This window comes from Daucus carota, chromosome 4 (assembly GCF_001625215.2).
Source record: "Daucus carota subsp. sativus chromosome 4, DH1 v3.0, whole genome shotgun sequence".
In the NCBI taxonomy this organism is placed as follows: domain Eukaryota; kingdom Viridiplantae; phylum Streptophyta; class Magnoliopsida; order Apiales; family Apiaceae; genus Daucus; species Daucus carota.
The window spans coordinates 46,510,137-46,536,893 of NC_030384.2; the positions used below are offsets into that span (position 1 = coordinate 46,510,137).

Genomic DNA, 26,757 nt, shown 5'->3' on the forward strand with positions numbered 1-26,757 from the left:
CTGGTGGGTTTATCCCTTTTTTTCCTCTTCCGAGTCCCCCTAAGTCTAATGTTCCGCCACCAAGTCCTTCTAATCCCATAACACCAAATCCACCGAGTCCTTTGGAACCTACACCAAAACATCCTTCTAATCCTGTAACGCCGGATCCACCAAGTCCTTTTAATCCTGTAAAGCCGGATCCACCAAGTTCTTCTAACCCAACACCGGAACATCCTCCTAGCCCGAATCCTTTAATCCCTACACCACGACATCCTTCTAACCCCATAACACCAAATCCTTTTATCCCTACACCACAACCTCCTCCAAGTAGACCCCCACTACCACCCTGGTTGGCCCCTTTTTTCGGTGGTGGTGGTAAACACCCTTCACCGCCAAGTCCTTTATATCCCCACATACCACCATGGTTGGCGCCTTACATCGGCCATGATGGTCGTCTACATATGCCCCCACCTCCACCACTCCAAACACCAAAATGGCTACTTCAATATATTGGAAGTGATGGTCGTCTACACCTCCCTGACCAACCATCACGCCCAATGCCAAAATGGCTAGCACCGTATATCGGCAAACCACCCCACAGTTCATTACCAGCTCACCTCAGAACTGAATCCGAAACAAGTGACCTTAAAAGCAGCAAGACATCATCAGAAGGCACACATCATTACTACCAATGCTGGTCAAGACTTGAAAAGGTAGACAAGTGTGTGAATGAAATTTTAACAGCCTTTTCATCCCGAAAGTTTGAGGTGCTAAGTTCAGCTTGTTGCTCAGCCATTCAAAACATGGACAAAGATTGTCATGCAAAGACAATTGGAAACTTCCATGATCACTTCTTTTCTGCTTCTGTTCACAAGCATTGCTCAGCCAACTAAATTATATTACACTGCTCTCTATATATTAGTTTCATTCGGAAATAAAGTTGTTGGTAGTCTTTTTTTTACTCAAAAAAGATCTAGCAACAGTATTTTAGTCTTTGTTTACGGAGATGTAAAATTTAATTGTCCTTAATGAATCAGCTTCTTCATCGTGTTTAAAGTTTAGTTTGGTCCTGCCTCCAGGGTTCTTACTTTAAACGAAGAGAATTTATCTCTATCACTCACAAATTAGAGAGTAATACCTCTCATTTTTTTTCACCGCATTTCTCCTTAAAGCTACCGAGTTCATCACCTCTTGGCTAGCGAAGATTGACAAGAAAAGAGAACACATTATTACTTTGGTAGTATGAACAAAAAAATAGTGTCGTCGGATAATGCGCATGTTTGGATCACCTCAAACATAAACTTAATAACTTCTGATTAATTCAGTTTTTATTTTAAATTAAATGTTGATTTATTTTTATTTTTTGAAAAAAAGTTAAATTTTGATTTATTATTCAAACAAATTGACTTTCAATTTAATATCTAAAAATAATATTTTTTATAATATAAAACACTATCACATGATAAACTTAAGGGGATGGAGTCATGGAGAGGTATATATAATTTACCGTCTCTTATTTGCTTTTATATATTTATTTGAAAATTTGGGTTCTAATTTATTTTTAAAAATCTAAATATTTAGTTAACATTTTACTAACTCAAATCATTACTTGTAATTTTTGGAAAAACTAAAATAAATAATAAATTTTTTCAGTCAAATTTCTATTAAGTCCAACCCTCTAATTTATTCTAATTTATTTTCATATCTCATAATTTCCATAACAGGATTTGAATTCTAATTTATTTGGGTTCTAATTTATTCCAATTGGCTCAATGATATTGATTCGAACTCAATCATAATCAACAATATTTGTTATATTTTCAACATGTTTGTTATGCATTCTTCACAAGTACGTTTAAGCATCTGCCTTGTTTTGAGAAACTATAAAACACACAAGTTGTATGTTATGAATCCGTCTTGTTAGCTTATGTGCCATTGTTCAAGAAGAGTGCCAGGTTTTACTCAACATAAAACTGATTGAAAATTTAGATCATTTCTTACGCGGGAATACAATATAGAGCACAAAGTTGCTAATACCTTTTGAGAAGATCTATTTTGAACTTCTTCATCAAGCTGTTTTTATAGCTGTCAATTATACCATTATGTCCCAGCTAATCATATCAGTCAAAAATCAAAATGTTATATCAAGCAAACAAAGAGTAATTGTTTGAAAATATTACATCAGCTACATCTGTTCCGAAACAAAGACATCGGTTTCAAATGATTAAAATGTAATTGTGAAAATATTACATCACCTGCATCCTCTGTTCCGAAACAAAGACATCGGTTTCAAATGATTAAAATGTAATTGTGAAAATATTACATCACCTGCATCCTCTGTTCTGAAACAAAAATGGTTAAAGTCAAAGCACACAAAATTATAAGGAAGGACTAATTATAAATAAATTTATAGGTACTCTACTCCACTATATTTATTTTATACATTAAATATTAACCAGCCCATCACTAATCTCAGCACAAAAGAATAATCAAAATTATTACAAGATATTCACTTAATAATAGAAAAGTACAATAATATTACCTACACTAGTTTTATACTTCTCGCACCCACACAGCTTTTCATACAAATCTTACTTCAAAAAAAGAAAAGAAAAGAAAAGGCTTTTCATACAAATCGATCGTGACCCTAATCTCAAAACTGCATGAATTATTGATTAGCGCTGCTAATACCAAGGTCCTAATAACTATTTAAAATATATTTATTTCATATTTTATTTAAATATATATAAATTAATTATTTAATTAATCATGTTATATTTTTAGTTAATTATGTTTTTTTGAAGAGAGTCTAGTTAATTATATATGTTATATTATTTTTGTTGTAATTATAATCCAGCATGCATGCCTTCTAATTGTGATTATAATTACTCATAATTAAAATTTTGACTATTCAAAAGCAACTTAACAAAGGAGTCCAAAACAAATGAGTGCGAATCCTCATCGCCTGCTTGTGTCTCTTTATAAGTTTTTTTTTTAAATTATTATTGGTCACTTTTTTTTACCTCTCTCAGGTGGTCTTTCTCTTAGTTGCAGGATTAATCAGTTATTTTGTTTATTCTCAGTTTACACTTCAATTTTATAAATTTTTTTGTTGCATAAAATATCAATATATTTGCTTTACAGGAAATCTTTTTGAGATATAGAGAATCTTTTTAGTAGATTAAATATTATATACAAAAAACATCTCAATATTTTAATATAATTTTAGTCATAAATAAAGTATTTTTTTTGCTTTTAAATTTAATAATATTAAAGTTTTCAAAATTTTAACTATTTATTTAATATAGAAATAAATAAAATAAAATTACTATATAATATTATATGTATATCATGCAAAAAATAGTTTTAGTATATTTTGTACTATATGAAAAATACATTTAAATAATGAAAATATTACGAATTTAAATTTGGAAAAGTTTAACAAGTTCTGATGAGGAACTATCCAACATAAAATAGATAACAAACATAGATCATGTGCTAAGTAAATATCTTACCAATAACAAAGAGGGGACATAGGGAGACAGGAAGGGGAGTATCCGGACTCAAAACAAATTTACTCTACAGCAGAGAAATAGTGAACATTGTTAAGTTTTGAAATAACAGGATTTGACTAAAACTACTCTGTGCCTCCATAGTCCATACTGGTTCCTATATTTCATGACTACCTGCGCTAAACTTAAGTTAATTACGGATATTTATAACTAAGAGTTGAAATAATATATATTGAGGATAAACCATGCAACGTGTTAAAGCCAAATTCTTATTGAATATAACAGATTTGTGCACAAATTAGGGACCAGAATCCAGTATATCCAGTGCATGAGAATGAGTAGTCATATATAACTTCCACGTAAACGATGGATAGAAGATAAATGATACATGCATGGCTTTCTGCATAAAACTTGGTAGTTCGTTTCTGTGCACACAATATATAAGAGCACCAGTTGACATTTAATTTGTGTGCTCATTCACATTTTAGTGAAGAAAACCATGTTGAGAAACCAGAGCTTTATCCCCCTTGCTACTGTATTTATTGTTTGGCTTTGTGTTTTTTCGACGTACGCAAATGCTGCTTCCTTGAATGATGATAAAGGAAACACACAATCAGCTGTAGCAGCAAGTACTAGTGGTTTTCCTGCAGGTCCTGGAAATTTCCCTGGGTTTCCGAGTGGCGGTGGTGGCAACAGCAATGGTGGCGGTGGTGGCATGCGTATTTGGACTCCTTTCGGATGGATATCCATTGGTGGTGGTGGTAATAGGCCTGGCGGAGGAGGTGGCGGAAGGTGGTTCCCTTTTCCTAAGCCTAACTATTCACCAGTGACTCCCAAGCCGTTTAAGCCAAAGCCGTGTCACCCTGTTACACCCAAACCGGTTATACCTACCCCTAAGCCTAACCCTTCGCCAAGTCCTAAGCCGGTGATACCTACCCCTAAGCCTAAGCCTAAGCCTAAGCCGGTTATACCTACTCCTAAGCCTAATCCTTCACCAAGTCCTAAACCCTTTAAGCCAAATCCGTGTCACCCGAAACATCCTTCTAAGCCGTTTATGCCTAATTTCCCAGGGTTTCCGAGTGGTGGTGGTTCATCTAGACCCATAGTGCCACCATGGTTAACACCATTTATTGGTCCCCACAGTTCAAAGCCAGCTCACCTTCCATCAGTAAATAGCATGGAAACTCAATCGGAAACAGGTGCTGTTGAAGCCAGTAAGACACTAGCAGAAGGAAGACATCATTACTACCAATGCTGGTCAGTTCTCGAGAAGGTTGACAAGTGTGTGAATGAAGTTTTAACTGCATTTTCATCCCGAAAGTTTGAGGTGCTAAGTTCATCTTGTTGCTCCGCCATTGAAAAGATGGATAAAGATTGTCATGCAAGGACAATTGGAAACTTCCATGATCACTTCTTTTCTGCTTCTGTTCATAAGCACTGTTCTGCCAACTAAATTCTATTCGATGCAAAGATAGTTAGTCTCATTTGCAAATAAGGTAGTTGGTAGATCTTAGAAAACATCAGCTTCTGCATCTTGTTTAGTAATAAAATCTTTTGGTGCTGCTTTTTGTTTACTGATATTTCAGTGTCACTATGTGCTGACTAATGTTTACTGCATACCAGGAACTAGAAATTCACAAAGGAATGAACAGTCAGAACAAGTCCTTCCATACTTAGCTGGATAGCAATGCTGACTAATAGTAATTGTTTAAGAGCAAGCAACTCAAATTTTGTGTACATGTAAATAAAGCAGAAATCTTTGTTTTTACCCAGGTTTCTGGAAATTATCAACTATTCGGGAATGGGGATGCATAAAATTTTTTTTAACATTTTTGTATCTGAACACTATTGTATTGCTATGTCTAGAAAAATCCTAAAAAAGCCTAAGATTTCCCTTGATAGCGGGGAATCCTGTGAATTGTGAAGCATAAAATGAGCAGGATGAGCTCTATTACAACTTAAAACCGGCTTTTAACAGCTGGATTACAGCATATCATGAAGCCATTGCATTTAAAAATATACTACAGATTATAAACACAGACCAAGGAGAAACTGAAATTCTATAGACCCCCGCTTTTATCTTCTTTGTAATTCTTTGCTTCCTTGGGAACTTGAAGAAGAACCATTAGAAGAAACGCCTCCATACTCCCGTATACACAAGGGCCTACAAAATTCAAACAAAACAATTAACAAATAATAAGATTAATGTTGCAGCTTTTAATAATCTTAGACACTAACACATACCTGCCATTCTTTTGAACCGCATTTTTCCTCAAAGCTTTCAAGTTTCTTACTTCTTGACTAGTGAAAATTGACAAAGGACAGATTAGACACATTATGCTGGAAGCAGGAACAAAAAGTATATGTCGTTCTATAAAGAACTGTCATAATTGATCATGTTAATTTTATTGTCAACTCGTGTGTTGTTTATTCTTCACAATTTCTAGCATCTGACTTTGAGAAACTCCAATACACACAAATAGTATGTTTTAACTGGTATAACTTATGTACACTGTTCAAAAAGAGACCAGGTTTTACTCAACATAAAATTGATTGAAAATTGGATCACTTCTTTACAACACAGTATAGAGCACAAAGAACGACCTGAAGAAGCCAAATCCTGTTAAGATGGTGATATTTTATTTCACAACCGAACAATGTTCAACTGCTTCCTATACAGAACTAATACCTGTTGACAAAATCTTCTCTGGACTTCTTCATCAAGCTGCTTTTTGAGCTGCCAACAATTCTGCCAGGTCCCCAACCTAATCATATCAGTCAAAAATTTAATTATCAATAAATATTAGAATATTACAATTGGAGGCCATGATGGATCATCATTACACAAAAGGTGATGCCATATATATTGATACCTCCATAACAATTTCTTTTGTGGCTTGAAGGTGGCACTTTTGTACACGGCTTAACTTGTCTACTCTTTTTTTCTGATCAAGCGAACAACATTCAAAATTTAAAAAAATAATAGTCAAAAGATTACATCGAGTACACGTATTCTAAAATAAAGATATCCATTCCAAACTCTGAAAGTCCAAGAACACAAAATTGTAGTGAGGCATTAGTTGAAATCCGCAGGTCTTGACTTTTGGCCATTAATCATTTCTACATGGACAATTTTGGAGCTATATCCTAAATAAATGATACATACAACATCAAATTGTTTCCTCAAATCCAAAGTGTCGACGGACTCTGATTTTTGTATTAATGTTTAAAAGTTATATAGCACTTGTTTAGTATATCAAAAATAGGACCAACACGTAGTCACTGAATACTTGAAGTACGTTTACTCAGAAACAGAATGAGGTAGTGATATGCAGGCCGGACAGGTTCGAAAATTTTGGGATTGGGAAGAGGGGGGGGGGGGGGGGGCATATAGATTGTCTTATAAATAATTATGTGATAGTACTTGATTAAATTCATTAACAAAGCTCAGAGTTTCACTCAAATAACACTGAATACTTAAATACATCAACCTGTCACCCATTTTAATCACAGAACAAATTAAACATCAATTACCCACTTATATTGCCGGAGATGGCAATCGACGGCCTGAGATGGTAGTAGAGGTAGTAGATAGTAATTTTATATTCGACAACACAATTTATTACTATTTATTATTTTCTAACTTGTCTAATTACCCAACCAAAAAAATCTTATTTACATAACATAAAGTTAAAGTCAAAGTATGGCAATCTTTTGCGATTAAAATACTCACGAGCATCTTCATTTTGATACAGTTGCCTTATTCGCTCAATTGATTCTTGTTCAGCCTGTTCTACGTTCTTTAGCTTTGCCTGCACAATAAAAATAATAGTGATAAAGCATGAAAATGCAAAAAATATTACAAGTTAGCAGTGATAATCGTTGTGATTATTGACAAAGTCGATTTTATTTTTGGATTCTTAAATTAGTTATAATTTAAATTGCAATATGGTAGCTACTGTTAAATCCTTTCTAGGAACTAACCGATTTCCATAGTAAATTTATAATTAACGGGGTATTGTAGGACCCTCGTATTACATATCTCAGTCAACGATAATTTCACCTAATGCCTCACTCTTTATCAGAAAAACTCTCTATTATATACCCTATCTGTCATAATCACACAATATCAATCGCCTGCTCATTTAGCCGATCTTCTTCTCTCCAGCCCTCCCTCATTTCACGACAATCCGTTTCAGTTTTCTTAGTCAATTGATTTCTCAACCTGGTCCGTAACCCACCTTATCCTTTCTTTTCTCTAGCCCTCCCCCCGTTTAACGAAGACCATTTCAATTCTCACAGTCAATTTATTTTTTGACCCGGTCCGTAACCCACCTTAACCTTTTTGTATAGTACCCCTCCACAATAACTCAACCTCCAGATCTCCCAACTTGTCCCACATCCAATTTTTAAATGGTAAGCTCATGATTGATTCTCTTGAGAAGCTGTGGTGGGTGTGAGAAGATAAGGAAAGATTACAGGGCATTACAAACTTGTTGTAGCCAACGCCTGACTGCTAGTGGTGCCAATGATGGCAGCGGTGGATAATTAAACTAATGATAGTCGAGAGATATCTGGATCTGGGTTGAATCACAGTCTTGATGACGTGGATGCTTATGTTTGTTTAAAGCTAAATCATTGAAAAAGGTACGTATACATTTCTTGAAAGAGATGCACAATTATTTTTTCAAAAGAGGCAGGTATATATTTCACAAATTTAAACACTGATTAGTAAGATAGCGACACAGAAGAATAATAGTACCTCGTACAAGTCTTTCCATCTGAAAGTTACATTTTTACTACTGATTTTCTCAACCACTGACTTGAAACTCCTCTGACCAAATCTCTTCTGATAGAAATTTTGCCAGAGATAGTTAGTCAAGTGGCTAAGGTCTGTTCCCTACAAAAGAAATCAAATAACATGTCAGTATCCAGCCACAACTTCTTGTTCAAATCAAATGACTTCTCTTACCTTGTTCCTCTCCTCGATGTTCTTCAACTCCTCAGCGTTGCAGTGAGGTAAAATCCGTTCCAGAAACTGGTCCGGTATTCCCGCAACATTTCCGATGTGTTTAACATTATCAATAACTTTTCGGAAACACATATCCTCCAAGGAAGGAACTTTAACTGTCTCATTTCTTTTTCTGTTTCTGTTGGGTATGGATCTATCCATTCCTTCTGAAACGTCTGTCATGATAACAAAGTAGTTATGATAACAAAGTAGTTAGTACAAATTAACTTTTCAAACAATCATAAAGCTAAGTGAGTAAGTCTCGCTGCACAAACTACTAATATTAATAGTTACTGATTAGTGATTCATAGTTCATGTTCATAATACATAATTTCATTTATTCTTGCAATGCTTATCAAAAGATGCATATACAAGTGACTGTATTTGAGTGAGAATGGGTTGAAATCTCCAATTCATGTAATATTAGTGTTATAAATTTCAATATCTAACATATATCGTTATATTTGGACCGACAGGCTCTTTATTGATTTTAATTAATCGAACTAAAAGTCTTAAAGGTGAGACCTTTTCACCCTGGGCTAAAAACATACTATCTGCCCACATGCACAAACACAAACCAACTATCGGTCACCCAAAACTTGTTCTTCTCTTTATAACTAACTACTCACTGAAGTATGTCCTAAGATTTGATTAACTCTTATATAAACACAACACAAACACATATAAACTCCACTCTATAGGGATAGAACCAGAACCAGAAGGGAAACAATTCTTTGTCTTACAAGGTTCACAAACATCATGAGGATGAACCAAATCAATAATTCAATAAATCGTGTTTCATAGACAAATTTAATATCAACATGAATGTAAAGTTTCAATCTTTATAAAAACATGTTCGACTCAACAAAGAAAATCAACACACGAAACGAAATTCAATACAATTACCCATTTCCAACAACCAAGCACTCATAAAAACATATAAACATACAGTAAATTCAATGAAAACAGAGCACAAGAACTAAACTCACCAACAAGGGGTTGATTACTTGATTAGGCGAAGAGGAGAGTGCACAATTGTTGTGAATGATGACTTGCTGCTGTGTGTATTTTCGTATTTATACTTGAATTTATAAGCCCATTTTAACTTGGACAGAGCTCTTTCTCGTGCTGGGCCTGTGACAAAGCCTGTGGAAACAGCCCCTCAAAATCTGCTTAGCCTTAACTTATATTTCTTATTTACCATTCGTCCATTTTTAATAATATTATCATCAAATGATATTATATATTTCATATTAATATTTAATTTGATTTTGTTTGTTATTAAGTTATTTTATAAACTTTTTTATCGATTTACTATTTATTTTTTGTGGATAATTCATATATAATCTTTATTTTATTATCAAAAATTATTTATTTTTCTATATTATATATAGATAAAATTAATTGTTTAATTTTTCAGAGAGACTTCTAAATTATTGAGTCTTCTCACATCACTTAATTTATTTTCTCATTAGTGCTACTTAATCTTTCATACTTATTTATTGTGTAAATTTTTAGTGTTAAAGAGGATAGCATAAAAATAATATACAAGCATGTTTAAATTAAAATTAAAGTAATAAGAGATTTAAAAATTTTAAAATGACTTAGTATGATAAATTGTTAAATATTTAGGATGACATTGTTTGGATAATTTTAATTTATGGATGTGTAATAATAAAAATAAATTTGATAAATTAATACATTTAATGGTGAGGTTAAGATAATTATAATAATAAAATGACTATGAGCTCATTCTTTCTCTAAAATTTCATATAATTTTCTGACATTCTAAAGAGATCTTCTTGTTTAGATTTTGTATCAACTATTAATATTATAATTTCTCTTGATCTAGATTTTACTATAAATTATTTTTCATGTCTTATTTTTAAAACTATACTCCCTCCGTCCCTTTGAATTCTATACACTTTCTTTTTAAACGTATATAACTCAGTGGGACGGAGGGAGTATTAATTCTTCTGGATTTTTGTCTCATTATAAATTTAATTACATATTTCCGGCCATTTGATTGTCTAGAATACTTTTCATATACTCGATCAGGTGATTAAATTTTTTAAAGAAAGTCAATCCATACATTCATGTTTCTGCTGAAAAAAGTAAGAAACTTCCTCCTAAGTTTTATTACACACAGAACATTTTTCAGCCAAGTCTCCTGCCTCAAACTTATACAAACATTTTCACCCAAGTATCCTGCGTAAAACTTATGCAAAGATTGATCTTACAGTAAAGATGAATCATACTCACTACGGCACTCTAAAGCTCTTATTCATAAGAGCTAATGACTAAAATGCTTTGGGGGCAGTTTTGAGCTTATCTTATTTTGTCAATGTGAACTGAGGATTGCTTGTCATAAATCAAGAGGAATGGGGTGAACAAATAGAAACAACAGACGATCTTTGTCACGAGAACCTGGGGCACCATGTCCATCTCCATATAAATAAACACATGAGGCTATCTTTGCAAGATTTAAGCAATTTTCAATAAAAGGCTTGGACATAGGAGACTCTGCAGACTCTTCATTTAACTTCTTCCATGTCTCAGTTATCAAGTACTTAATGTGTTCTCTGGCTTCGTCTTCCGAAACACCCTTGTCATTCATGTAGCATTGAATCGATTTTGGATTGTCCCCCCTCTCCATTTCATGCTGCAAATTCCACATCATTCAAACTTATGTACATAAATAAGATGTAGGATAACATTTGACAAGAAGAGTAAATAATTAAAGAATTTGTACCGATGAAGTTGCCATATCATCTGCAAGCCTCAAAATAGTTGCTGAATGACGAAGTATGTTTGGACAAGCCATTAAGCATTGTAAGTCTTCGTGCTTCACCGAATTTGGTTTCACGAAGTACAGATGAGTTAACAGCACGGCACCTGATATTGAGAGCCATGCTCTGTCGAGGTATTCACTGAGACTTGGTTTATATCCGCTGTGGTACCACTTGGCCTCCACCAAATAAGCTTCAAAAAGATCAGTCCACTGCATAATTGTGTCAATTGAGTCAAAAGTGATATTACTTCACACATAATGACACAAGTACACAGAAACGTTAGTTTCAGGGTCCTTTAAACTTGCCACTTTTTGAAAGTAAGGAAGGATGAAGACACCATGTTCACGTTGGAAAACATTAGCTACTTCATTGATCTTATTATACAGATCCGTAAAACAGATCTTCATAAAATCTGGGAGTTGGTCCAGCTCTGCCGCATCCCAACTAATCAAGTAACCGCAGACAGTATATGTATCAGTGTCCCAACAATAAATCATTACAAATAATTGTAATAAGTTTTCAGTATATATAATACATGCAATCAACCTTTTTGTTAATTTTGTCAACAGTTCAAGTTCCTCCAAAGTACCATACACATCATAGATATCGTCAATAGTAGTTATGAAGGCATTAACAGGAGTGAGCACGCTCCTCGCATATTGAAACTCAGGCTCAAAGTTGGAACCCAGGCTCCAGTAGAAACACTCTACTAACCTTGCCCGCGCAAAGCTTAATTTCTCTGCCCATTGTATGCTTTTCCACCATCTGCACATAAATCACGATAAGATGCACAATTCTGAAATAAGGAGTTTGCCGATTAAGGAAAAATGAGATTAAAAGAGCTACTAATACCTTGACGACTCTTTGAGTTCATCTTGATAAATCGCCTGGAGCATGTTATAGTCCAATTTTGCAAAACGGAGCAAATCAGAATAATTTGTATCTTCTGCTAGTACTGATGTCTCAAAGTAGTCAATGTACCACCTTGCTTCGTGCCTTGTCTCCGTCCAATGCAGTGGAAGTTCCAAGGCACGGCTAACAAGTTTACTAAGTTTCTCGTCTTTACTGTTGTTATTATTTACATAATCTCTCATATGTTTGGTTGTGAAATGTTGTGCCTCGTCCAGTATCTTCTCATTCGTTTTTGAGTGGTATGAGGCCTCGTACAAGTATAGCATACCCTTCATGTCACTGGTGAGACTGATCTTGAACTTACCTGATTCGTTCAAAAATCCATTGAAAGCCTCTGCATTTTCCAGTCAAAGAAGTTCCAATATCAGTTGTCATCTATTAGCATGCATATATACACTTGAGAACAACATACTCACCTTGAGGAACTTTAAAATAATGTTGCCTCAAGAGTCGGAATTTGAGAGATGTGGCATGCAAATTATCTTGGCCGTCCCACTTCTCAGTACTGTACACGGCTTCCAGAATTCTATTAATTTCATTCTTGAAGTGATAACCCACCCCAAGCCTCTGAACTGAATCAACTAACTCAAGCTTCTTGAGGCTGTCTGTATCTTCTTTGTTGAGCAGCATCCTCACACGTTCCTTCAAATCCCCTGCATATTTATTGAATATTTCTCCCTGCATGTGTAAACAATATGAAATTAAAGTTGTGAAGAACAACTGTCCACTATATTTACACTAAAAAACATGATTCTACCTTGAAATCACTTGCAAGAGATTGCACAAAATCATCATCCCAGATGGGAGGAGGATAATTCCCCGATCGACGAACAATTGATTTGCCATCGACACATGCATCACCTCTACTCACCAATGCAGCATCATTACTAGTGCTGCGGATACTAGTATTATGGATGGCCTTTGTGGATGGTGGCTTAAGAAGTGTAAAAGATGCAGCTGGTTTCACCATAAAACGAGTTGCAGAAAAACTCATACCAACACTCACAGTGCTAACTAGAACCATCACTCTAATTAGCTAGTACATGCAAACAACGCTTAAGCTATGATAGAATGGCAAGTTCAGAACCTGTTTAAATAGAGACTTGAGTGGCTTCGAACGTAGGTTCACTGTTTAGAATTCCAAAAGTCAATATCTAACAAACATGCAAATTCAACGTTCGGCTCCTGTAGACAACTAAAAAAGTGAAGAAAGAAGACATGTAAATCAATCTGAGCCTTCAATTAATAGTAAATTCAATGTTGGACTACTAAGATATTATTATTTTTAGGATTAAGTCAAAATATTAAGTCATTTAAAAAAATAATTAAGTATCTCATTTATACAAATAAATAAGCAATTTTTTTTTAAAAGCAGAACTTCTATTAACATCCAATCTCCAACGAGAGAAAGGAGAAAACATTACAGGGAAGCTGAAAACCTAACTACATAAACCTAAATTCCAGAACCTGAACAGAACTACTAAGACCGGACCTAGGAAGAAGATTCTAAATTGTTAAGCATTCATTAAAATTATCTAATAAAAAATATATTATGTAAATATGAATTTTGTCGTCCCACGAAATAAGGTTTAAACGTGCCATGTGAAAAAGACTTCCTTAACGGAACATGTTTTTTAAGTTTTCCTTTCTTTTAGTCACGATAATCTTTTAACAAAAATGTATGCATTTTAACACTGACGCGTAGCTATTTATGACAAAGACTTGCTATAGCCCTCTTTTTATTCATTTCGCGGATATTCTGTTTAATGTTTACTAGTTGAAAAACCGCGCGTTGCGGCGGCCTATAAAAATTATATAAATAATTCAATATTAATATTTGTAGAATAAAATAATTTTATGGCTGTTTATAAAAAGTATATTAATATTTCAAAGTTAATATTTGTAGGATAAAATAAATTTATATTATAAAAATCTTGTTGTAATATCAATACTAATATATAAAATTGCAAAATTGGACTATAATTCATGATGAAAAAATGAAAATAAATTTATACACGTAATTAACAATTTAAAGCATGACGAATCTTAATTTTTTTTGAACAGTAATCATGTTTTTACATTATCAACTTCCTCCAATTTTTTTGGATTTATTGTGCACAAAAACATCTAACTTAAATCTGTGAAATAGCGGTCTATAACTACCCTCTTAAAGTTGCTTGAACGGAACAAACAGATAATGCATGAATAATTTTTTCTAGTATACAAAGTGAATCGTATAAAAATTAACAACAAACATGTCCGATGAACAAAGTTTGTTGATATCAACCATCAATGTCATGTCAAGACTACTTTTCCCGTATTTGGATTTGTCGACTCCAATATAACGGTATATAACTATCTTTGCTTGCAACAACCTTTGTTTTTTTAATACTGTATAAACAGTCTTCACTTATCGTTGCAGAAAAACGGCACCTCCGAGTTAGAAATCGAGCAAGAGAAAGATAGTTCTAATTTTTGATATTTTTCATCCAAAAGTTTCAGAAAATTAGAAAAATAGAACGGAACGATGTGAGAGGCGCCACCTACACGCCCCTAGCTTCTCCTTTAAAAATCGAGTAAAAGAACTATCACCAAAAAGAGTTAAGTCTGTGGTATTGAGAGAGGAGGTTGTGTTTAGATGATTCAAAACCCTACGATCTATACGGATATTTATAGTTGCAGAGAGACTTGTTTGCTACTCTTTTGCATAATTAAATAATCTGAACAAAATCAGATTAAAATTTTCAAACTACTATATTCCATAAATAATCTGTCTTTGCCATTATTAAATAATATGAAACAAAATCAGATTAAAACTTTCAAGATATTATATTCCATAAATAATCTGAAACAAAATCAGATTCTGAAACTTGTTTCCAATATACCCGAAACTAAAAAAAGTAATTCTAATTTTTGATATTTTTCATCCAAAAATTTCAGAAAATTAGAAAAATAGAACGGAGCGATATGAGAAGCGCCACCTAGACGCCCCTCGCTTCTCCTTTATATAAGTATATTGATGCTTAAATTTTCTTATAAGTTTTTTGACAATAATTTTCCAATTATTTGGTTTAATTAAAAATTTAGAAAATCGCTGTCATTAAAAATCAAAAAATTGCGGGAGGTATAATTTAATTTATGAACAAAAATGTGGCAAATTTGAGAGTTACAAAGTCGGAAATTAGTTACCTAGAACATGTCTATACTGGGTGTCAAATGAATTTTTTTCGTCACACGTCTAAAAGGAATTTTAATTAGACGAATTTTGAATTAGAACAATCAATCATCAATCAATACACTTCGTTCTATTTTTTTAATTTTTTGAAATTTTTGGATGAAAAATATCAAAAATTAGAACTACTTTTTTTTAGTTTTGAGTATATTAGAAGCAAGTTTCAGAATCTGATTTTGTTTCAGATTATTTATAGATTATTATGTGGGAGTTGACAAATCCAAACACGGGAAAAGAATATGGTCTTGACATGATATTGATGAATGATATCAATAAATTAACTATTAGTGATGTATCTTTGTTAGTTATTCTTTTATAATATTTATTTTTTTCATCGGACATGTTTGTTGTTGTTAATTTTTATATGATTTACTTTGTATACGAGAAAAAATTATTCATGCATTATCAGTTTGCTCTGTTCAAGGCTGTTTATACAGTATTAAAAAATAAAGGTTGTTACAAGCAAGGGTAGTTATAAACCACTATCGCACGAATTTAAGTTAGATGTTTTTGTGCACAATCAATCCAAAAAAATTGGAGTAATGTGACGGTGTAAGAACATGATTACTTTTTAAAAAAAACACAAATAAAATTAAGATTCATCGTACTTTAAATTGTTAATTACGTGTATAAATTTATTTCATTTTTTCACCATGAATTATAGTCCAGCTTTGCAATTTTATATATTATAAAATTTATTTTTTATCCTACAAATATTAATTTTGAATCATTAATATATTTTTTATAGATAGCCACAAAATTATTTTATTATACAAATATTATTATTAAATCATTAATATAATTTTTTATAGGCCGCCGCAACGCGAGGATTTTCAACTAGTTTTCATTAATAAGAAAAAACTTAATGATGCCCGGAGGAAATAAACTTTTGCTTAAGCGCTTTTATATGCCCCAAAATTGTCGGGTGTCAAAACAACGGCATCAAACGTTCCCACCACACCGCAAAATGTAGTAGTTTTTAGCCCGTAAAGGTTGGTTCAGCTGGTTAAGGAGGTGAGGATCAGAGCCTGTCGCGTTTAGATGCGGTTTACCTTGGTTCACGTAGTTTGAAGGCAATTGCGTGAGCGTGGTTTATCTTGGTTCACGTAGTTTAAAGGCTATTGCGTGAGCTCGTGAGTTTACTAGTGCGCACCCGAAGGTTAGCGGCTGCGGTTCCTGCGTACCTTGGTTCACGTAGTTTGAAGGCTATTGCGTGAGCGCGGTTTACCTTGGTTCACGTAGTTTGAAGGCTACTGCGTGAGCTCGTGAGTTTACTAGTGCGCCCCCGAAGGGTAGCGGCTGCGGTTCCTGCCTTTAAAAAAATGTAGTTTTTATTTTTTGTGATGTAGTTGCGGATTTTAATTTTAACAAATCACGTGGTGCGGTACGGGACTACGGGTTGCGGTTTGACATTATATAAACGCGGTCCAAACCGCACCGTTATTTTCTAATATATAAATATTTATAAATATTTATATTATATAGATATATTATTTATTATGATGTTATCTTCTATGTGTATGTATATATATGTTCAAGTTGCTCAACAAAATTTTAATAATTTTACAATATAAATTAAGGGTAGTTGTAAGATGACAAATTAATATTATTATCATATTTTTTTCTCATAATATAATTTGTTAATGTTGAAATTTTCATCATTATCATACTTATATTTTAGTTTGTATTTTTTTTTGATAAATATCGTAACTCTAAATTTGTGTGTATATATATTATAAAAATTATTTTTAAATTCAAATAGTTTAAAATTATTTATATATTGTCTTCAAAAGTATAATTTTTTTTAATGTATAAACAGCACGAACCGCACCACACAATCCTTCTTTTTTTTTACCCAGTTTCTGGAAATTGTCAACTATTCGGGAATGGGGATACATAAAAACATTTCAAACATTTTTGTATCTGAATACGGTTGTATTGCTTTGTCTAGAAAAATCCTAAAAAAACCCTAAGGTTGTGTTCACTTGGATGGAATGGAATGAGGGGAGAATGGAATGAAACATTATATAGAAATTTTATGGAGAAAAAAGAAAGTATGAACTAATAGTGACTAGATATGAACGAGTTCAATTATTTTTGTGATCAAGATTGTAAAAAAATATGATGTAGAGATGGAATGAGCATTCCTTCCAAAACATGTGGGATAAAATTCTAGTTAAAATAGTAGGAATGGAATGATTGAAGGAATGAAAATTGTATACATTTTCTTTGATCAACACCATTTTTTAATACAAAATTCATTCCATTCTCCCTCCATTCCATTCACTCCAAGTGAACACAACCTAAGATTTCCCTTGAGAGCAGGGAATTCTGTGAGTTGTGAAGCATAAAATGAGCAGGATGAGCTCTGTTACAACTTAAACCCGGCTCTGAACAACTGGATTACAGCATATCATGAAGCCGTTGCATTTAAAATTATACTACAGGTCATAAACACAAGGGCCTATAAAATTCAAACAAAAGAATTAACAAATAATATAACGAACCAGTAAAAAGAAATCAGAACCAGTGTTGTAAACACAAACGGAGATGTGATCCATCAAAGTAAAATGTGTGAGGTCCTGGTTCATATCTAACATCAATTTTCGCGAAAAGGAAATACTAAGGAGTTATGAAGAGTACGGCTGATGAGTGATGATATCCTCGTTTGGATATATATGTACTTGCCAAGGGCCTAGACGCGGAACACAAATTTGATGCAGCTCATTATAAATAAACATGATCACATTTGTCTCCACTGAAATTTGAACCTTCGTCCTCTTGTTCCTGGGTGCTACATGCTTATAATGTACCAGTTCAGGCTGCTTATGATTCACAAGTGTGTACATATGTGAGTAATTTTTTTGGCGATTGACCTTTATAAAAAATTCTGTCTTATTTCGTTGGCCATACCATGGGAGCTTTTGTGAATGGACCATCATACTATGTTTTTAATGCAATCATGCGACTATGTCGATGAGGCATATAGCTGGTTTCTTCAAGTGTTTGAATGTTCATGACTACTTCCCTTGGGTAAAGAAGTCTAAATGGTATTAACTTGACTTTAAAATCTGTAAATGAATAGCTGTTTGATTTACTTACCATCCCATGTCTGGGATGCTTCCTTACAAGGCATAGTCGAGAAAACCCACCTATAAACACCTCCTCCCTTTCTTTACCTCAACCATCACTCTGATCAACATAGATAATAACCCTTAAAGATATATAATAATCATTGACAGATCTCCATGGCTCTGCGCCAAGCTCTGTAATCTGGGGAACCTTGTAACTTTTCAACCTGAATGGACTGAGGTCCATCAGAAGGATGAATAAACAGTGGATTTAACATATCCTGATAAGTTAGGCGTCCTGTCATGATTGATCTTTAAGAGATTTGAAAGATTTAAGATTGTTTGAAGATGAGTGAGGATATTAACAAAAAAATGCTCAAACTACTACTGCAAGAGTGGTTCTGATACCATGATAACAAGATATATGGAAGGTGAAGCAAAAACATTACTTGTAGATAGAGAATGAACAGAAAAAGAGAAATCTCATAACTTGATAATATCTCAAACATGAAAATGAAGACAACACTCAATTTTATATGCTTACCAGGAGCAACTTTATTAACCAGTGATATAGGTTCAGGTACAAATAAAGTAGCCTAACAAACTGCAGGTGCACCTAGACAAACATTAACCATTGACCACACTCAGGTTTATATGCTTACTAGGAGCAATTTATTGAATGCAAACAAACACAACCACAAACATGGACATAACATATAACATGTTGTTATGCTCCATACTAAATTCATCAACAACATAAAGCAAAGAAACTGGAAAGAGAGTGGAAGAAATGATGAAATATAAAGATGAGATCAGTCACAGCAAAACGTTCAAAGCTTCGAGGCTGCACGGTCTCGGTCACTATATATCATCAAAATCTGGATTATTTTTGGAGTGCTGAGCTTATTTCATTTTGTCAGTATTAACTGAGAATTGCTCAAAGAGGAATGGGGTGAACAAATAGAAACAACAGACGCTCTTTGTCACGGGAACTGGGGGCACCATGTCCATCTCCATATAAATAAACACATGAAGCTATCCTTGCCAGATTTAAGCAGTTTTCAATAAAAGGCTTGGACAAAGGAGACTCTGCACACTCTTCATTTAACTTCTTCCATGTCTCAGTTAGCAAGTACTTAATGTGTTCTTTGGCTTTGTCTTCCGAAACACCTTTGTCATTCATGTAGCATTGGATCGATTTTGGATTGTCCCCCCTCTCCATTTCATGCTGCAAAATCCACATCATTCAAACTTATGTACACGAATAAGATGTATAACACATTTGACAGGAAGAGTAAAATTATAGAATTAGTACCGATGAAGTTCCCATATCATCTGCAAGTCTCAAAATAGTTGCTGAATGACGAAGTATGTTTGGATAAGTCATTAAGCACTGTAAGTCTTCGTGCTTCAGCGAATTTGGTTTCACGAAGTACAGATGAGTTAACAGTACGGCGCCTGATATTGAGAGCCATGCTCTGTCGAGGTATTCACTGAGACTTGGTTTATATCCGCTGTGGTACCACTTGGCCTCCACCAAATAAGCGTCAAAAAGATCAGTCCACTGCATAATTGTGTCAACTGAGTCAAAATGAAACTACTTAATAAAATAAGTACACAGAAACGTTAGCGACAGGATACGTTAAACTTGCCACTTTTTGGAAGTAAGGAAGGACGGAGACACCATGTTCACGTTGGAAAACATTAGCTACTTCATTGATCTTATTATAGAAATCCGTAAAACAGATCTTCATAAAATCTGGGAGTTGGTCCAGCTCTGCCGCATCCCAACTAATCAAGGGACAGTATATGTATCAGTGTCCCAACAATGAATCATTAAGAATAATAGTCATAAGTTTTCAGTTTATATAATACATACAATCAACCTTTTTGTTAATTTTGTCAACAGTTCAAGTTCCTCCAAAGTACCATACACATCATAGATATCGTCAATAGTAGTTATGAAGGCATTAACAGCAGTGAGCACGCTCCTCGCATATTGAAACTCAGGCTCAAAGTTGTAACCCACGCTCCAGTAGAAACACTCTATTAACCTTGGCCGCGCAAAGCTTAATTTCTCTGCCCATTGTATGCTTTTCCACCATCTGCACATAAAATCACCATAAGATGCACAATTCTAAAATAAGGAGTTTGCCGATTAAGGAAAAATGAGATTGAAATAGCTACAAATACCTCGACGACTCTTTGAGTTCATCTTGATAAATCGCCTGGAGCATGTTATAGTCCAATTTTGCAAAACGCAGCAGATGAGAATAATTTATATCTTGTGCTAGTACTGATGTCTCAAAGTAGTCAATATACCACCTTGCTTCGTGCCTTGTCTCCGTCCAATGCAGTGGAAGTTCCAAGGCGCGGCTAACAAGTTCACTAAGTTTGTCGTCTTTACTGTTCTTACTATTATTTATGTAATCTGTCATATGTTTGGTTGTGAAACGTTGTGCCTCGTCCAGTATCTTCTCATTCGTTTTTGAATGGTATGATGCCTCGTACAAGTATAGCATACCCTTCATGTCACTGGTGGGACTGATCTTGAACTTACCTAATTCGTTCAAAAATCCACTGAAAGCCTCTGCATTTTCCAGTCAAAGAAGTTCCAATATCAGTTGTCATCTATTTGCATCAATGCATGCAGATATACACTTAAGAACAACATACTCACCTTTTCAGGAACTCTAAATTTATGTTGCCTCAAGAGTCGGAATTTGAGAGATGTGGCATGCAAATTATCTTGGCCGTCCCACTTCTCAGTACTGTACACGGCTTCCAGAATTCTGGTAATTTCATTCTTAAAGTGATAACCCACTCCAAGCCTCTGAACTGAATCAACTAACTCAAGCTTCTTGAGGTTGTCCATGTCCTCTTTGTTGAGCAGCATCCTCACACGTTCCTTCAAGTCCCGTGCATATTAGGGGTGAACACGGGTTGGGTCGGTCGGGTTAGAGCCGATAAAACGACCCAACCCAATTAGTTCGGTTTTTAAAAATTCAACCCGTTAATCCAAAAATATATGTCTAACCCAACCCTACCCTTTTTATATTGGGTTGGGTTGGTTCGGGTTAGTTTGATCGGTTTAGAATTTTTATATTGTGATGTCAAAAGAACTAAGGACTGGACTTGTGAAAAGTAATAAACAATTAATTGTTTTTGTTTTTGACATGATAATATAAAAATTTATATTTTTATAAATAAGAATAAAAATAGATACTTATTCAGTTTCAATTTACATGTCCACTTTTATGAAAGAAATTTTTTTAAAATTAGTTGTCCACTTCAACTTTCATATTTTCAAAATCAAACTCTACTTCAGATATCTCTTATCTATATTTCCTAGATCAATATGATTGCACATCTATATTTCCTACCATCAATATCATTGCACATTATGGGCATAATGAGTTACGAAACCAAAGCAATAAAATATTTATAAATTATGAATTATATGGATGCACTTAATATCAAATGAGAGTGCAAAAAAGAATTTGTATGCACTATATTGTAACATCACTAGATTCAAACAAAAAGATGATGCGAGAAAAACTAATTTATTTGTTTTGTATATAAACGGGTTGGGTTGGGTTGGTTAAGGGTTATAATATGTTAAACCCTGACCCAACCCAATTTATTCGGGTTTTTTGAAAATGAACCCATTTAACAATCGGTTTTGGACGGTTCGGTTTAATCGGCTCAAAAGAGGGTTGGTTTGGGTCGGGTTTCGCGGGTTGGGTCGGTTATGTTCACCCCTAGTGCATATTCATTGCATATTTCTCCCTGCGTGTGTAAACAATATGAAATTACAGTTGTAAAATTATGCACTATATTTACACTAAAAACATGATTGTACCTTGAAATCACTGTCAAGAGATTGAACGAAATCATCATCCCAGATGGGAGGAGGATAATTGCCTGATCGACGAACAATTGATTTGTCATCAACACATGCATCACCTCTACTGACCAATGCAGTATCATTACTAGTGCAGCGGATACTAGTAGTATGGATAGACTTTGTGGATGGTGGCTTAACAAGTGTAAGAGATGCAGCTGGTTTCACCATAAAACGAGTTGCAGAAAAACTCATACCAAGACTCACAGTGCTAATGAGGGCCATCACCATGATTATCGTAAATGCGAGCAACGCTTAAGTTATGATAGAATGGGAAGTTCAGAACCTGTTTAAATAGAGATTTCAGTGGCTTCGAACGTCGTTCACTTTTTTCGAATTCCAAATGTCAATATCTAACAAACATGCAAATTCAACGTTTGTAGACAATTGAAAAAGTGAGATCAAAACATGCAAATTAATCTGAGCCTTAAATTAATAGTAAATTCAATGTTGGACTACTAAGATATTATTATTTTTTAAGATTAAGTCACTTTTTGAGAAAATGCCCAAAATCTCACATTTTGATAAAGGAAGCGTCCAAAATATATATTATCGGGATTAGAGTCCTATTTACCCGGTTAGATACGCATAGTCCACACACGTGTATCTCCGACGTAATCGTACAAATATCATCTGCAACCTGTAGTCCTTTAACAATACATTCACACATAACATCAAACAAATAATATGCATTTTCAAGCATATATACATTAATTATAACACACAAACAGAACCCAATTACTCATACATATTTTATACAAAATCATGATATATACGACCAATTAACTTAAATTTATCGTCTAGTAGAATGCTAGAATGAAGGTGGAGGCCGCTATTTTATATTAACAAAATCAATGATTTGCTAGTGATGAGTCAAATCAATAAATTAGAAAAAGTGACAAGGTCGTGAGAAAGTTGAGAAAAATATTGGATTTGATGGGTGAATTGAATCAACCAAACCGAAAACACATGGGACAAAAATAATTTAGGCAATTTCCAACAGTGGAACCAGTTTTTGTCTAAATCTTGATCCAAATTTAGACCGAACCATCTTTCCATTCCAATAGTTTGGCCTAAATTTTGGTCCAAATCCATATATCAATATTTTATTCTTTTAACTATCTTTATATTATTATTCAAATCTTTTAACAATAATATAAGATTTCATATTAATATTGAACTCGAAAAATTAATTAAATTATAAAAACATTATATTTAAACAATGAAAATAAAAGAAAGTTTAAAATTTTACTTAATTAACTAAAATAAAAATTACAAAGATTCAATACTACTTCGAATAAATATATTGTTCCCACAAATGCTCACTTAATGCATCTCAGAGTGTAATATGAGCTTCTTTATTTTTAATTTTTCGATATTGTCCAAGAAATTATTGAAATCGAGCATTTTCATCATTCTTAGTCGTCTCGAAAGTAATCTTTATCTTATATTTAATGTATTGTTGATTTGAATTATCTTAAGAGTGTTTAATTTTATTATATTTCATATTTAATATATATAATTATTTCAATAAAACATATTAAATATAATTTATAAATATTTAATAATTATATTAACATATAATCATTCAATTAACTAAATATAAAAAGTTAATATTATATTAGTAAAAAGATTTAGGCCGGTGAATAGTGTCGGCCTAAATTTAGGCCGGTACTATTCAACAGCCCAAATTTGAACCAAGATTTAGGTCACTGTTGGGAAGATTTAGGCTGAAACTGATCCAAATGTGGACCTTTACGCCAGTGTTAGATTTGCCCACAGTGTGATTATGTGTCATGATTTCAACTAAACGATGGACAGCTAAACGATGGACACATGACAATGTACAACATGCGCATTTCCAGAACATGACTTCAAGAGTTACGCATCGCCAAATTGCGTATACAATGCTTGTCTCATGAAAAATATTCACACGCATTTATGTGATGCGTATTCATCATACATGTTTTTTTTTACTGATGTTTATTTTGGTCACGTTTAAGTGAAAATCAGTTATAAAAGGCTCTCAACCTCATTCTTTTCACAAAATATTATTTTTTTAAAAAAATAAATATTTCATTTATACAAAATAAAAACTGTTAAACATTTATTAATTATTTAATAAAAAATATCTTCTGTAAATATGAATTTTGTCGGCTCATTAAATTATAAGGTTTAAACATGCCATGTGAAAAAGACTTCCTTTTACCGAACATGTTTTTTAAGTTTTCCTTTCTTTTAGGTACGATAATCTTTTTTCTTAGCTAATCAGGAAACCCAACCGTGGGGACAAAGCCGAGAAGGCGGATGGAGAAAAAGCAACATCAAGCACATGCATGAAGGACTAGTATTTAGTTTCATTACACTGTTACTACTTACTATATCATAGTGCCGGGAAGATGCTCTGATAATGGAACTTAGTAGAGAAAAGCCGGTTTTCGACCAAATGTTTGTGTTTATGAGAGGTTTTTAATATGGAGGCAGAAATTACAAAAAAACTTGTAATTTTTTTTATCTAAAAATCTTTAAATTTTTTTTTCACTAACAACCCCAATAAATTTTATTTAAAATTATATAGAAATATATATAAAATAAATCAGGGTTAAATTTAAGTATTTTTCCTTATCTGCATCTTTTTATACATATATGTGTCACATATTAGTTTTTTCTTTAGTAATTTATAATATTTTAATTTCATAAACCCACGCTAGGGAGAAGATCCAAGGGTTTATATCATGAGTGCCAAAGAATAAAATTATTTTGATCATTTTTATAATTTATTTAAACTTAATTTATATTAATTATTCTGCTTAAGTCTCTAACTTCTACCAACCATATGTATATATATTTTACTCAAGAATAATTGACGGATGGTGATTTTATAATATGATATTTGTTAGTTTGATTTATAAAATAGCATGAAAACAAATGAAGATGTGCTTGTTTGGTGTCTTATTTTTTTTCTTTATTTTTTCTTTTATTATATTAATTTGAATTGTTATAATTTGTCAAGCAAGCTACTTAATCTTGTTAAAACTCACGGACACGAAATTTTGTATTAAAGTTATAAGTTGTACTTATTTTAGATCTTGTAATTAAATCTTCACAAAAATAATTTTTTTAGTTATTTTTACTAATTTTTGATTAGTTTTAGTCATGTTGTCACATAAAATATGTGTTAATCATGGTTAGTACATGTCAGCAATAAGTAATCTGATTAAATTTTTTTATAGATTTAGTAAAGTTTATTAGGGTTGTTAGTCAAAAAAAAAAAGTTTAAATTTTTTTGAAAAAAACCGGGATTTTTGATTAATAACTTTTTTTTCCCTTTATATTTATGAACTCTGCGAAGGAAATCACTTGATCTAACAAAAACGTTTGCATTTTAACACTGACCCGTCCCGTAGCAATCTATGCCAAAGACTTGCTATAGACGTCTTTTTATTCATTTCGACAGAATTTCTATTTAATGTTTATGCTTAAATTTTCTTATAATTTTTTTGACAATAATTTTCCAATTATTTAGTTTAACTAAAAATTTAGAAAATTTCCGTCATAAAAAATCAAAAATTGGCGGGAGGCATAATTTAATTTATGAACAAAAATGTGGCAAATTTGAGGGTTACAAAGTCGAGAATTAGTTACCTAGAACATGTCTATAATAGGTATAAAATGATTTTTTACACAGGTTTAAAATGAATTTTGAATTAGTTTGAAGTCAAAAGTCAAGACAAGGAAAAAAGTAGGAGGGTAACATTTAACAAGGATTAATAACTGACTGTAAGACACTACTAACTTTCAGTTGCTAAGAAAAACCTATAATCAACCTATCTGTGACTTGGCTAAACGAAATTAGTGTAAATAGAAACATGCATTCAGCGTCATCTATCACGTCTTATAATAGATAAAGAGATCGGACGCTTTTCATGTCATTTTCTTTCAACCCCATGGAACCGGTGCTGTGGATACGCATGCTAATCAGTAGTTTTCTGGTCATGCTGTTGCTTAAGAAATTTTGCTCACGTTTATACCAATACTTGCTGGAAATTGTGGTGATGCAAACGGTTTTCACCCAATTCTAATCAACAAACATCATAATTCCTAAAAATGTATGTAAATTTTTAATGGTCGATTTTGAAAATAAATATGGAAAAAGAAAAATATATGAGTAAATAGTGATAAAATACGGGTGAATTTAAATTTTTTTTATGAAGAAAATTGTAGAAACATAACGAAAAAGTGGAATGAATATTGTTTCCGAACACGTGAGTTATATTATGTTTTTGAGGTTTTAGTTTATATTATATTTTCGTGTAAGGGTTATTTGCAATTAAATTTTATCGA

At 33.0% G+C, this 26,757-nt stretch overlaps 3 protein-coding genes across 5 annotated transcripts; all 3 read right to left on the reverse strand.

Annotated features, from left to right (window-relative positions):
- Nucleotides 1–5,318: 5,318 nt before the first annotated feature.
- LOC108217610 (uncharacterized) lies at nt 5,319–9,962 on the reverse strand. Its single transcript, XM_017390450.2, has 8 exons — nt 9,492–9,962; nt 8,464–8,678; nt 8,254–8,391; nt 7,225–7,303; nt 6,365–6,436; nt 6,181–6,256; nt 5,736–5,792; nt 5,319–5,655 (listed from the first exon to the last, which is right to left on the reverse strand). Exons 2-8 carry the CDS (start codon nt 8,662–8,664, stop codon nt 5,568–5,570), a joined length of 711 nt encoding a protein of 236 aa, XP_017245939.1. The 5' UTR covers nt 8,665–8,678; nt 9,492–9,962; the 3' UTR covers nt 5,319–5,567.
- A 655-nt stretch (nt 9,963–10,617) lies between these two features.
- LOC108217598 (terpene synthase 10) lies at nt 10,618–13,273 on the reverse strand. 3 transcript variants are annotated; one of them, XM_064092426.1, is made up of 7 exons: nt 12,964–13,273; nt 12,623–12,884; nt 12,147–12,540; nt 12,009–12,059; nt 11,600–11,738; nt 11,255–11,503; nt 10,618–11,164 (listed from the first exon to the last, which is right to left on the reverse strand). In XM_064092426.1, exons 1-7 carry the CDS (start codon nt 13,228–13,230, stop codon nt 10,868–10,870), a joined length of 1,659 nt encoding a protein of 552 aa, XP_063948496.1. In that variant the 5' UTR covers nt 13,231–13,273; the 3' UTR covers nt 10,618–10,867. The 3 variants fall into 3 exon arrangements, with proteins under 3 accessions (XP_063948496.1, XP_017245926.2, XP_063948495.1); XM_017390437.2 differs by having other exon boundaries at nt 11,841–12,059; XM_064092425.1 differs by having other exon boundaries at nt 11,600–12,059.
- Nucleotides 13,274–18,972: 5,699 nt separating this feature from the next.
- LOC108217617 (terpene synthase 10) lies at nt 18,973–22,663 on the reverse strand. The gene is made up of 8 exons (XM_064092427.1): nt 22,372–22,663; nt 22,274–22,298; nt 21,190–21,428; nt 20,703–21,097; nt 20,396–20,614; nt 20,162–20,300; nt 19,825–20,073; nt 18,973–19,737 (listed from the first exon to the last, which is right to left on the reverse strand). The coding sequence occupies exons 1-8, from the start codon at nt 22,642–22,644 to the stop codon at nt 19,447–19,449; spliced, it is 1,830 nt and encodes a 609-aa protein (XP_063948497.1). The 5' UTR covers nt 22,645–22,663; the 3' UTR covers nt 18,973–19,446.
- Between the last annotated feature and the right edge of the window lie 4,094 nt (nt 22,664–26,757).

Bases quoted from the DNA above. Each gene is read 5' to 3' on its own strand.
- LOC108217617 (XM_064092427.1), bottom strand. From the start codon at position 22,644: ATGGTGATGGCCCTCATTAGCACTGTGAGTCTTGGTATGAGTTTTTCT. The intron at 20,301-20,395 runs GTTGATTGTATG...TCCCTTGATTAG, and splicing joins TTGACAAAATTAACAAAAAG to TTGGGATGCGGCAGAGCTGG. The intron at 19,738-19,824 runs GTACTAATTCTA...TGGATTTTGCAG, and splicing joins ATGATATGGGAACTTCATCG to CATGAAATGGAGAGGGGGGA.
- LOC108217610 (XM_017390450.2), bottom strand. From the start codon at position 8,664: ATGGATAGATCCATACCCAACAGAAACAGAAAAAGAAATGAGACAGTT. The intron at 6,437-7,224 runs GTGAGTATTTTA...TCGCTTGATCAG, and splicing joins GTATCAAAATGAAGATGCTC to AAAAAAAGAGTAGACAAGTT. The intron at 6,257-6,364 runs GTATCAATATAT...TGATATGATTAG, and splicing joins CAAAAGAAATTGTTATGGAG to GTTGGGGACCTGGCAGAATT.
- LOC108217598 (XM_064092425.1), bottom strand. From the start codon at position 13,230: ATGGTTCTAGTTAGCACTGTGAGTGTTGGTATGAGTTTTTCTGCAACT. The intron at 12,541-12,622 runs GTGAGTATGTTG...TGGAAAATGCAG, and splicing joins TTATTTTAAAGTTCCTCAAG to AGGCTTTCAATGGATTTTTG. The intron at 11,504-11,599 runs GCAAGTTTAAAG...ACAATTATGCAG, and splicing joins TTCCTTACTTTCAAAAAGTG to TGGACTGATCTTTTTGAAGC.